At 45.2% G+C, this 13,062-nt stretch overlaps 1 protein-coding gene across 1 annotated transcript in view; it reads left to right on the forward strand.

Annotated features, from left to right (window-relative positions):
• Positions 1 to 262: 262 nt before the first annotated feature.
• The window catches only part of HECTD3 (HECT domain E3 ubiquitin protein ligase 3), a 329,773-nt gene continuing 316,973 nt past the window's right edge, over positions 263 to 13,062 (forward strand). Inside the window, exon 1 of the mRNA XM_078671763.1 lies at positions 263 to 1,042. Within this exon, the coding sequence (XP_078527889.1) occupies positions 710 to 1,042 (333 nt within the window). The 5' untranslated portion in view covers positions 263 to 709. The remainder of the gene's footprint in view (positions 1,043 to 13,062) is intronic.

A 13,062-nucleotide genomic window follows, 5' to 3' on the forward strand; every position in this document is an offset into this window, starting at 1 on the left:
CTAAAAAAATTGTTTACAACAGTCTATGCCTAGTGATTGCTGTTTTTGTTTGATGATGTTGCCCTTTGCATGATGGCTGCGACGGGTACAACCGTCTGCCTAAATCGTGCAAAACTCACGATTCAAACAACGGTCCACTTCAATAAGACACCCCCTTCTCGGCTTGCCAAAAGCTCCTTGATAATCCCCGTTCGAAGATGGCCGCTTTATTTACATGCTTCCATGCATGGTCAGGATAGTCCTACTTTTGTTTTGATAACCAGGAAGTACAACCGGTTTCGTAGGCGCCTCCCCGCTGCAGCTCAGTGGGGAGGATTCCACAGTGCGCGCTGCGTCTTTTTAATGTAACTTTATTTGGGGATAGTTTCTTTATATGCCCTCTGATGTTTGGGATAAGGGGCGCAGGCCGCTGTCAGCATAGTCTGTCGCTCCCCTTATACTTCCCTGGACCATGCCATCGTCACCATCTTCCCTGAAGCACAGGTGGGGAGGCTGACCCGGGTACTCCCAGGACTGCACTCATCCGGGAAGCCCCCCTCTGCACTGAAGGAGTCTGACCGGAGGCCCCCAGACCTCCAGCACAGTAAAAAGCCTGCACCAGGAGCTTCCACGCAGCTGGCGGACCTGGATCCAGACCCAGGCGCCCTCAAAGTGCTGCAGTCCAAGGCGCCTCGAAGCCTGGCCCGGGAAGGACCCTAGGCGCTTCCTGATGGTGGAGCAGGACTCCCCGCACCTGCTGCTGGGCAGGATCCGCTTCCTCCTGGACTGCATCGCCTGCTTCCGAGGGGGGCAGCCCCTGCCCCAGGCTCTGTGCTATGTGCCCTCCGAGGTGCAGTACAAGATCTGCAAGGACTCCTCCTCGCCCTCCTCTGCCTCGGCGAGCAGGGGCACCTTCCTGCCGGTCTTTGCCTCCCCTTCCGACGGCAAGCAGAGCCAGAAGAAGCTGTCCCGGGGGAGCATCGAGGTGAAGAAAGGAGGGTGCATCCGGGCCACTGGGGAGGAATACTGCAACAGCTATGGGCTCTGGGTCAAGCTGAACAAGGTACACCTCAGATTACTACTCCATATTCTTAACAGCAGGTGCACTAGCATGCCTGTCAACTTTTAAAGTCTGAAAGGAGATGCTTTGCGGACACTGAGTTGTTGCCTGTCAGAAGGAGCTTGCGTGGAGCACACTTAAAATACTGGTGCACTTCAAAGCAGTTGTCAGGATAGTGTATACTTTTAAGGACACTCTTTATTAAAACTACCGGATGTCACCATGGATGCAATGCTCTGGTCCTTATTTTATTGATCATGTATAATTTTTAGAATTGGACCAATTGATTGTAGCCAGAAGTACAGCTCGCAGAATAGAGAAAGTTATTCATTCAAAATCCAGGACGAGAAGAAGGGTTTGGGCCTGCCAGTTTAATTTTAGAATTGTGGGAAGTGATGCATTTTATAGTATTTTAATTTATTTATTAACCGCTTGATTAATTAAAATCATTACAGTAAAAGATATACAACTATTCACCCCCCCCCCCTGGTCTCTGACCTCATGTATAAAATAGATTTGGTGCTCAACCTCAGGCAAACCCATAAGTCGGTATGAGTTGCACTTGCACTTTTAAAATGCAATGAGTGTGGATGCATCCCTTCCTTGTAATGTGCGTATTCTCATATATATTTAACTATATGACCTAAAAATAAACATATCACATCCTAAAACCAATAAGGAAGGTCCCTTTCCTTAAAAGGAACGATCAGCCCCCAAATCTACGGGGATCGCCCATTACACACACACCACTTCGGGTCTGGGATAGGATCGCCACTCTGAAGGGACTGACGTCCTTCCCCTCACCCATGACCCCTCTGTTTGAGAACAGGGACTTTACACCGGGATTAGACTAACAGGTGTTCTTGAGGTGGAGGGGAACTGATTGCAAGGCAGTGGGACACTTCTTTGACCTCAATGGCATTGTTGCCTTCTCGGACCTTAAAGCAATTTTTGGCCTTCCAGAAACAGAGCGGTTTCACTACATGCCACTCCGGCATTGGCTCCTCCAGCCAGCGGTGCGGCCAAAATTGAGCAGAAAATTTACCAAATTTGAACGGTGGTTGGTGTCCAAGACTACAGATAAGAAAATGATCTCTGAACTATACCATATGATACGCCCGCAAGCTCCCGGGTGTTCACGGCCAGTCAGATACGATGGACATATGAGCTGGGTTGACCCTCACCCGGAAAGAATGTTAAGATATCTATTACCGAGCCAACCATACTGCACGTAATATCGCTAGCAGAGAGACTGCAGTTAAGATAGCCATATACTGGTATCTAACACCAGTCCGCCTAAACAAGAGGAATGCAGACCGCAGCCCGACCTGCTGGAAGGGTTGCGGGGAGATTGGTACTCTGGTGCATTTGCTCTGGGAGTGCAAAGAATAGGCGGGCTACTGGAAGGCGATATTAGACGACGTTGACCGACAGTTTCAGGTGCAAATCCTGAGATTCCCGGCCTATGTACTACTAGGATTACCTAACCCCCTCACCTATCCTTTAAGATCTCGGCAGGGAACGCAGATGGGTCTGGTTTTTGGAGCAGACCACCAAAACATCTTATCCCACTGGGGCACCCGGACAAAACCAACATACCTAGGGTGGTTGCACAGGTTATGGTACATTCTGGGGATGGAAAGGATTCAGGCTTCTCACTAACTCCATGACCAATGTCAATGAAATCTGACAACCCATAGTATCTCTGTTGGCCACTGAGAAGAACGAGATCACATGTCCAAGGTACCTCCAACTCCTTCGCCTTCACCTCATCCTCAACCTCTGGAATAATTTCCTCGCTCCTGTCCGAAAGAAAGTTCGATGTCACGTTAGCCTCAAGCACACCAGTTCGTGGGAGGCGTGGATTCTGTTCTTGATATCTAGGGGTAGGGTTTTTAGTATAACCAGGATGATTGGCGCTCAGACTAGTAGTGCTCTGAGTGTGTACGGTGCTGCCAGGTCGGGGGAATTACCCAATAACCCCCGTTGGAGTGTGAGTCAAGGACCCACAACAATCTATTAAGCACAGGCCCGGGCACACGTGGTGGGGCTATGATGATGGTGTGCCCGGGACTGTACTTGCTGTATTCTGTTCTTATTTCTTGTTTGTTTTGTCCTATTGACATGTCTGCCTACCTAGGATATATTATGCTGTGGACACAATCGGACATTCCAGGGACTTTTTCATAGATGACTGGGGCACAAGCCACCAGTGTCTTGTCTCGTTGGCTGTGCTGTATAGGTCTGGGCCTGGTGGGAAAGACATGCTGGGGCATTGTCACAGTATTGATGTGCATGTTATTTTTTTGCTGCAGACTGTCAATAAAAACAAAGTTAAACCTAAAACCATTAAATAAGCGAAGACTTAGAAGTCCATAATATTGTTTTAAAACAGAATATCAATTAAGGTCCTTGATTGACGTTAATGGAGCATATTGTGCTAAAATATTAAAAAGGGTAAGGTGCAGAGTGCGGTCCAATTAAATACCTATTGTTAGTCGCACACGGGTGCATGATAAAAATTAGTCCGTATTTAAAGTGTGATGTGTTCACCTAAAAGAGTTTGTGAACTTCCCCAGTCTAGCTAGGTTGCATTCTGTATTTTAAGTGAAGCACATGACGAAGCCTCCATGCAAGTCCTAACTCCCTTTGCCCTGAAAATAGGGCGAAGATGGTCGATGTCGCTCATCCGTCAATTTGAGGCAACATATGCAGCCAGGATTCTTTGCGATACGAACATAACCTGTGTGAAACAGCTTCCTACTTGCGTGCCCAGGCTGGAATAAACTCTGAGACAGGTAAAGCGATAAGCTGCATATAGAGGATAATCCTGCGGGCCTCGACTGACAGGGCGCCATAAAAGTATGGTTGTGCTTTCCCCAAGATGTATGATGCGTCCAATGGTGCTGAGGTGGGACTGGCTCCAACATTTGCAAAATAATTTTCGAAAGAGGGTACCAACACCTACCTGTTCACTGCTTTTTTTCCAGGCAGCTAAAGAAGTCTCGAGGGAGTGCAGGCTTTTTGCCTTGATCTTCAAGATGCCAGTTGCCTGGCTGAGTTCTCCTCCTCAGAAATCTTCCTCAGGTGGTATTTGAGTGAATCTTCATGAGCTTGCAAAACCCTAATGAAAAACGGTATTAGGTCCCACAAGCTCGCCACATCTTGCCTCCCAAGGCCAAGCTCCAACCTCAACCTTGTTCTTTTGGTATGCCGCAGGACTAACAGCACTATCTTGTTTGTCTTAGTCTGTGCAGCATTTAAAAGCCTGTCCAGGGCACGTGGAAAAGTCAGGAGTCCATAGTTGATGGCCAGAATCAGTTTTGCTTTCAGGACTGTCAACATGGGCTCTGCAGGTGAACTTAACAGGCGGTTGCTTAGTCTCTTCAGTGTGTGGATAATTCTGTTGCACTTTATGCTGAGATGCCTTAAGTTAGCAGCTGGTGTGGCCCTCTGAGAGCCAAACCCCAAAGTAGTTGTAAGCTGGCACTGTTCCTGTTACCAGAACTCCCAGTTGCCAGCTTTTATGTGACTATTTTCTGAACACTACTACCTTGGTTTTGCTCCTCCTATTAACCTGTAGATTATTCTCCTGGTTGTCACAATGGAATGCGTTAAGAGCTCTCTGTAGGCAGGCTCTGGTGTGGTCCATAATTGCCATGTCGTCCGCATGTTGCAGGACAGAAACTCGCACACTGCCCAGCCTTGGAGTAACAAGACTTGCACCTTGCAAGACGGCCCCAGGTACGCTGTCGAAAGATTAAAAAGTAGGGGGGCCAAATCATAGCTCTATTTAAGCCCGTAGTTTGTGGCTACTCTGGAGGTTGCTGTGGTAGGACTCTTTTTGACCTGGACCCATGTCCTCTGATATGAATATATGATCGCCTGGAGGAGCATTGGCGGAATCCCCCATCAGACAATTTCCTCCATAATGTTACACGATCCACCCTGTCAAAAGTGGTGCCGTAGTCTATAAAGCAGCAGAACAAGGGCGGATGCTTCCTCTGGACCGTTTGAGTAGATAAATATGCCAACTTTGTGATATTGTTGAAATCTACTCTGAATCCTGACTGATAAAACGGGAGAATTCCTTTTTCTTTTACCCATGACTCTAACTCCTTAAGGAGGATTCGGGTGTATGCCTTGGCTTCTAGGTCAAGCAGGGCAACCAGTAAGTGGTTTGCCAGATTTAAGCGAATGCCTTTTTGTGGATGGAAAAGTATTGAGGCTCGCCAGGAACCCAGCATTGTTGCGGTGGAAAATACATAATTAAAAAGAAGGGTTAAAATTGGCACCCAGAAATCTTGTGCTGATTTAAATACAGGGACGGTGACCCGCCGTCCCTCATTTTGTTAATTTTTGCAGTTACTGCACCTTTGAGGATTAGAATGCTGTGAGGGGTGCCAGTCTAGTCCCGAATAACTTTTCGGAAACCCCATTCTCGTTTGTCATTCCTGGGTTGTCTAGCTGGTTTATATGTTATGTTATGTTATGTTATGTTATTTTGTGGCTTTTATAGCGCACGGCTACTCAAAAGATTGTCCCGACGCTTTATTAACATCCTGAAAAGCAAACCTAACACACAAAAGAAAAGAAGAGGGGAAGAGGAAATTTAAAATCTAAGAGGCAAACAGCCAGGTTTTTAGGCCCTTCCTAAAAGATAGCATGTTGGAATTGCTCCTCCACAGATAGGAGTGGTTCTTCTCCTTCAATAGAGAGAAGACTTTGAGCCACTCTGTTTTGATATGCACTCTATTAAGCTCCTCTACTTTCTTTTTATAGGCTAACCTGAGAGCAGTAATGGAGCGACCGTCAGTTAGTTTGCGGACTCTTTTCTTCGCGTCCAAGGCCCTGCGAAGAACAAGTTTGCAATTGACTTGATCCTTTGGACAACAGGGAATATGTGGTGCCGTTTCGGGCCGTTACTCAATGGTTTGCTTCAGGCATTCCGCAGTCCCTGTTGAAGGTCTGCGACAAGAGCTTCCCATTCATCCATTACTGTGGTTTGAATAGATGACTTAGAACCAAGATTTCTCTTTGCCACCCAGACTGACTGTTTCTCTACTTGGTTAGCTGACCATTTGATTGTTTTGAGAACCGTGTGCCTCTTTTGCTGTTTCCCTGATCCCAGGCAATGAGATTGCTATGGCGGTGGCTAGTTGCAGGATGGCACGCAGGGGCCTGTGATTGCTTTCGCCCGTGTCAATTTCAAATTCTTCAAGCCTAGCTACAATCATGTCACGGAATAAAATATAGTCGAATGTGGACGCATTCGTCTAGGTAGGGTTCGGGCGCCAACAGGGTGAACAGGCTCCCTTTAGTGAATGAGTCGAGCATAGCTTATGATTGTGAAGATAAGCATGTAGAGGTGCAGCCCCACCTGCATGCCTGGAGAGACCAAGTGTCTTATCAAGGTCTCTCGGGTTAAAATCCCCCAACTATGATTGTCTGATGAGTCAGTAGGTCCTCAAGCGTTCTTAATAGGCGTTTCATGGTGTCTTTCATCTGAGTCTGTGTGGGATTGAAGTAGCAATTAATTAGAAACAGACACGGAGGTTGAAAGTTGCGCTTCAGACCTTTTATGAGAAGAGCTTGGATAGCGGGTGATTTGATGGATATTTCAGCGACAGCAATTTTTTAAACGTGCTTTAAAAAAAAAAAAGAGTCCTCCAGATGGTGGTGTGAATATATTCTGTTTGGAGGCTGCAAAATGAAATTCATAATAGTCTGCAAGTGGTGTGGTATTAATCATCCAGGTCTTCTGAAGGCACACGATGTCGCTGTTGGATATATTGTCCTGAAAAGACTTGTCCTTGATGATTTTCATGATTCCTGCTATATTCCTCTGCGATAATTGGCAGTTGCTGTTGGACAGGAGCTTCGCCCTTACCTCTCCCCTAAACGTCTGACTTTGCCTGCTGTTAGGAGTACTGCCTCTGTGCTCTTTGGGCCTCTGTGGGGGCAGCCAAAGAAAGACACAAGTGCACTGCTCGTTGATTTTTATGATAAATTATCCTGATGTCAGTTGGAGCGCTAAAACAAGTTTCACTGATGCTGCAACCATTGACGCTACTGCTAGTATCCACATGCTATGGCGAGACAGATTTCATCAGGATGAGCTATTTTCAGGGCCCTACTTGCTCGATCTGGTTGCTCACAAAGTGAATGAGCAGAAAAGATACCTTTTAAATCTTATCTTGTCACGTTTGCTCAGCTTTCAGAGACAGAGGTTTTTTTCTAACACAGCACTGAAATACCTAATAAGTTAATATATTTCACTAGTTATGAAGATGCATTTTTGTAATTGTGGTGAAAAAAAAGATTTTTATAGGTCTTTACTTGATGATGTGCAGATTTTAAATATTATTGTTGAAACCCAATTTCCAAACATGGTTTGTGTGCTATATAGTTTTATCAGTAAAACTACAGTTAGTGGCACAGTTTCTAGCCATTTCAATGGGAAATGTGGTATCTGTAAATGACCGTGCACTACCACATTATGCTTTTGTAATATATTCCTGAAAAGTGAGTTTTTAACCCCTTCCGCGCTGATGACGAGCTGGGCTCGTCATGAGGTAGCCTCCTGCTACGCTGATGACGAGCCCAGCTCGTCACGTAACATGCGCTTTAGAAAATCTCAGCGTACGAGCGGAATTCCGCCCGCACGCATGTGGTTAAACATGAATTGGGAAATATTCTGCTCCTGCCCATTTGACAATGCTATAGTGAACTAAGAAGCAAGTCAGGGATCATGTGTAAGGGCGGGCAGAGAACACGCTTTGCCAGCGGAATGTGCAGAGTTTTGGCTACTCTGCGTTCCGGTGGTAGGACTGCGCATGCGCAGGTCTCGCAAGACGTACCTCTGACATAAGGGTTTGCGGGAGAGAGACCACGGTGAGGAGGAGGAGGGCTGCCCGGAGATGCCACAGCAGAGGTAAGTGTTTTTTTCTTTTTTAATTTATATTTTTTATTAGGGGATGTGGAGGAAGGGAACGGAGTTCGACAGAGTTTTCCCCCAACTCCATGGAACTCACAGTAGTGGCACTACACCAGCTCTGCCCAGGGTTAATCATGGGTATTCTGAATGTGGGCTCGAACCTTATTATACATGGAGCAACTGTTTAGTCTAGTAAAGAACGTTTTTTTTTTGTACAACAGAAATCGTGAACTTGCAAATTTGAAGGTGCTGTCTTATGTGATAATGAAGAAAAAGGCAGCTCCATAAGACAAAATATTTGCCTAGGATCGAACAATTTGAGACCAGTTGATTGGTCAAGTACATTACAGTTATATCAGATCGATAATTCAGTTTACTAGACCGGCAGGTCTAGTAAAAGTTTTATTTTTCGAGCCCTGGATTCCGTCTAGGCTACGATTGTGCTAACTTCCTGGAAATCTACACATGAGCTCAAAGTAGGCAGGAGCTGTTAATTCAGGGATGGATTGCCTTGTGAGTCTTTACACACCTATAAACTTGCATGTCTTAAGGTTATTCAGCAAATCCTCTCTAAACACTTCCCACATTGCAAAAGGTTGTAATTTACTCCTGACAAGAACAGCCTCTTTTAAACAATACAAGACTAATACAGAGGCACTGCCTCCTCCAGTAAGGCCTCAAGTAAAACTATCCACTGATTCCATTATCCCACTGGAGATCTTGCAAGCTATCCCTAGATGAGTACATTTTCCATTCACCTGACTTCCTTCCGACACAGCCTGATATGCATTTCCTATCAATTGCCATCTTTAGCATGTTGATACAATGAATGTTGCAATTAGAATAGTGGAGTACCAGAAAACTAGGGAAGTGTCAGTCATGGGTGACACCTGGCAGAATCTTCCATATGGTAAGGGTTTGTCTCTGTCAGAACCCTTTCAGGGGTCACGTGGAAAGCGGGGCCCTTTTTACTCCTGCCGTCCCGAGGTCTGACCTACTAGGAGTCCTGGGTAACTAGGCCAAGTACTACCCCTTTCAGCGCTTGACTCCTAGTGTCGGTGCGGTTGAGCAGTCAAAGGACCTTTAAGGGAGAAGTAGGTGAAAGACTTACGCTGGGTCTAGACTCAAAGTACGCACTACAACTGCAGTAAGCTAACTGTCCATTTAAATGCGGTCTTTCATATAAAAAAGTAGTATTTAATAGAAGCACACAATGCATGGAGAACGCGAACTAAATAACCGCTATCTCTTAAGGTCTGTGAGCTAACTTTGTCTTGGGTGGCATCCCTGAGTCCCTATTTTTCTGTAGGGGCTGGTTATTCCCTATTCACTTATGGAGGCAACTCACAGATGTAGCCCACACTAGTACCCGCACAACAAAGTCTAAGTTTGGTCTTAAGAGTTTCCTTTAGCAGCATTTTTGCTATGTTGATGCACGCCAGCAGTCCCGACTCAAATGGCAGCTGGCAAGTACGGGAGTCCTGGGGGGCGTCTCTGCGGGCTGGGGTCCCCCATTGCAGACATTCTGTGTCCTCTTGCGGTCTTTCCTTGTTGACGCATAAGGGCCTCCTCAGTCTTGCGTCCATATAGGACCCCCTTTTACTCAACTCTAGCAGCGATTGGTAAGTATTCCTCTCTGCAGCCTTGGTGCAGTGATTCAAGGCAATGATCCTGACCTCACAGTTACCTCTTCCTGCCACAAGGAGGCTGCAGACTTCATTAGAAAACAAGGGCAACAGCCCTAATTTCACTGTGGTACTTTGCCGTATGGGCATAGCCAACTTTTCAATATTATGTGGGCAGCTGTACCCCTGTAGCAATCCCAACAAGACCGGGCATCTCACCACTTCGCTCACCGGAATCCACTTGCCAGGATCCCCACTGGGCCTCTCTCTCTTTTGAAGCTCTCCTTACAGGGCCTGTTAGTCTTGGCTGGTGCTTCAGACTCAGAGCACGTGGTCTTAATTTCCTGGGCGATGGCCAGCAGGGAGACTAGCAGACCTTGGTCCATAGTCCCAGTTCCAGCAGCTAAAAGTCTTGGTGATCCTTTCTCTAGTTGAGCCCAATTGGTAAACTGTGCTTTTGACCAAAGTGCGGATCTCATACTCCAACCTTTATAGTTCAGCTCCAGGTACAGATGTCATTTAGTGTCCGCTTCTTGATGTTCCTGATGTGGATGTCAACCTTTTTGAAATGCCCTCTTCCCTGTCCTGTCCTGTCCTTGTTGAAGGGGCAATTTGCCACAGCAGAAGTGACTCCAGTAGTGATTGACCCACTACACAGACCAAGTTAGTAACCTGGGATCACACTTGCCTGTTAGCCTTCAATGAAATATACCTCACAAACGCCTAAGCCGTCCCTGTTTACATAATTCCTTGGTCTTTGAGTGCCAACCTTTTCAGTCCTACCATCTCTCCTGGCAGAATCCCAGTCTCTATTAACCAGTAATGTTTCTTGGAATCGAAGAGACCATTGATGTGCACAGAGAATGCTCTGCTCCCTTCCTCCAGGATGTGTTCCCACCCCAGCCCTCAGGAATGTCAGCAGTGCACATCTCCTATCAATGTGTTCCAATCCTCACCTCCACTAGCCTTTCAAGATCCCATGGGCTTCCCAAAATAGAACCCAGGTGCCTCCATTGTATCTACCCTGCACAGGCACACATGCATTCCAGCATGCACACAGAAGTATCATGTGCAGTCCTGCACTACACACAATCACCATATAGGCCAAGAGAGAGTTAAGTATACAGCAATGAAGCATTACATGGGTGGGCCAGTAAGAACTACCTTAGGCATACAGGTAAAATGGCATGTTCGCTCTACTGATCACTAATAAGCACAACATGTTTATGCTCCCTCCACTGTGCTTGTGCCACTTAACTCCTATTTAAGGCAGTAGCCTTCTACCATTATCTAGTGTAGAGCTTGGTGCACCTCTCCCGATCAACTTTTGAGTCAGGCCTTGGTTATGGTCACCTCCATGATCTGTGTTTACCCATGATCAAAATTCAGGTCAAGGAGTTGAGATCTCCATGAGCCTGAGGCCCTCAGAGCAGGAATACATGTCTGTCACCATGCATTGGACTTTTCCATCCCAGCAGTCTGCCTTGGGAACGACATCCAATCCCGGAGCACCTAAAGGCCTGAAGAATAATAGCAGTGATCTTTTTTTTGTATTTATCTTTATACTTAAATGTATAATATATTCCTAATTTTGACATGTAACTGCACCATTTTAAATACCTGGCTTGGTCCACTGTCTACATCTTTTTTTTTTCTTCACATTTTAAGGTTTGTTTTGCCCAAATAGGTCGGGAAATGAATAGTACAGGTTAGGTCACAGCCATACCAGTGCACAAATAAAAACATATTTGGTCTGTAAAGGAATGCTGTTCTTTCTCATCCCTTATTTTCATTATCCTCCAGTGCACACCCAGTAAGTATAACTCTGTATCAATTTCTTTATTCTGAAGCTATCACAACATAAAACTTTTCTTCTGAATCAAAAGTCTTAACAGTTAGGCTTGAACACTGAGTCACCATAATTCCATGGGTAGCAGAAGATCCATCTGCCTTATCGGTGCTGGTGTCACCATTTTGGGACAGGGCTACAAACCCCAGATTGTCTGAGGGGATGCAGGAGGTGGGAGCTGATCGTTTCACAAGTAGGGTGCTATAAATAAACTGCTTCCCTCCCGCGCTGTTATAGGGGACATATGAGGCAGGAGTTCATCGCTGTGCCAGTCGGACACTATACATATATTGCTTCCGTGCCTGGCCAAGACGGGCCCGTCTGCGCCAATCACAGCCCGGAAGAGGCTGGGCTGGGCCACGTCTTTCACCTAGCTCCAGGCAGGTATGTGATCATTGTACTTTTATTCCTGCTGTTTGTCCACCAGCGTTGTTCCAGTTGGAAAATTGAATTTCCCGGGGGCTGTCCTAAAAACAACTCTGCAATCACCGTTGAGGGATTTCTACTGAGAACCAGCAGTATAATTGTTAAAGAAATTGAACTGGTGGAGCACTGTCTGTTGCTCCATTTGCCCCCTCCCCCACTGTCTTTCGCGCCTTGCGTTTCGCTTTACTTGTCTCCGTACCAGTGCTTAATTTGTAGGAAAATTGTTTTGTTTTTTTAAATGCCAGGGCTCTTGTCAGGAGACCACTGCAGCTTGCACCATGCATAGCCCTTGCTATTCTACCAATGATGGTGACAACACCACTACTAACCGTTGCACTCCTACAAGTGTCATAGTTCAGACTATTTCAGGCCCCCAAAGCTATAAGAATGGCTTGGACGGCAGGATATAGTAATCTTGAATTTATAGTTAATTATTAAATAACTGTTGTCGTCCTCTCTTGGGGCCCGATTCACAGAATGAACTTAAGACTCATTCCTAAACTTACTACTATTTTGGTATTCACAGAATGCACTTACTACTTTTGGTATTCACAGAATGAACTTACTACTTTTGGTATTCACAGAAGTTAGGAGTTTGTCTTAAGTTTGTCTTAAGTTTGTCTTAAGTTTGTCTTAAGTTTGTCTTTAGTTTGTCTTTAGTTTGTCTTTAGTTTGTCTTTAGTTTGTCTTTAGTTTGTCTTAAGTTTGTCTTAAGTTTGTCTTAAGTTTGTCTTAAGTTTGTCTTAAGTTTGTCTTAAGTTTGTCTTAAGTTTGTCTTAAGTTTGTCTTTAGTTTGTCTTTAGTTTGTCTTAAGTTTGTCTTTAGTTTGTCTTTAGTTTGTCTTTAGTTTGTCTTTAGTTTGTCTTTAGTTTGTCTTTAGTTTGTCTTTAGTTTGTCTTTAGTTTGTCTTTAGTTTGTCTTTAGTTTGTCTTTAGTTTGTCTTTAGTTTGTCTTTAGTTTGTCTTTAGTTTGTCTTTAGTTTGTCTTTAGTTTGTCTTTAGTTTGTCTTTAGTTTGTCTTTAGTTTGTCTTTAGTTTGTCTTTAGTTTGTCTTTAGTTTGTCTTTAGTTTGTCTTTAGTTTGTCTTTAGTTTGTCTTTAGTTTGTCTTTAGTTTGTCTTTAGTTTGTCTTTAGTTTGTCTTTAGTTTGTCTTTAGTTTGTCTTTAGTTTGTCTTTAGTTTGTCTTA

The sequence above is a fragment of the Lissotriton helveticus genome, chromosome 1_2 (assembly GCF_964261635.1).
Source record: "Lissotriton helveticus chromosome 1_2, aLisHel1.1, whole genome shotgun sequence".
Classification (NCBI taxonomy): Eukaryota; Metazoa; Chordata; class Amphibia; order Caudata; family Salamandridae; genus Lissotriton; species Lissotriton helveticus.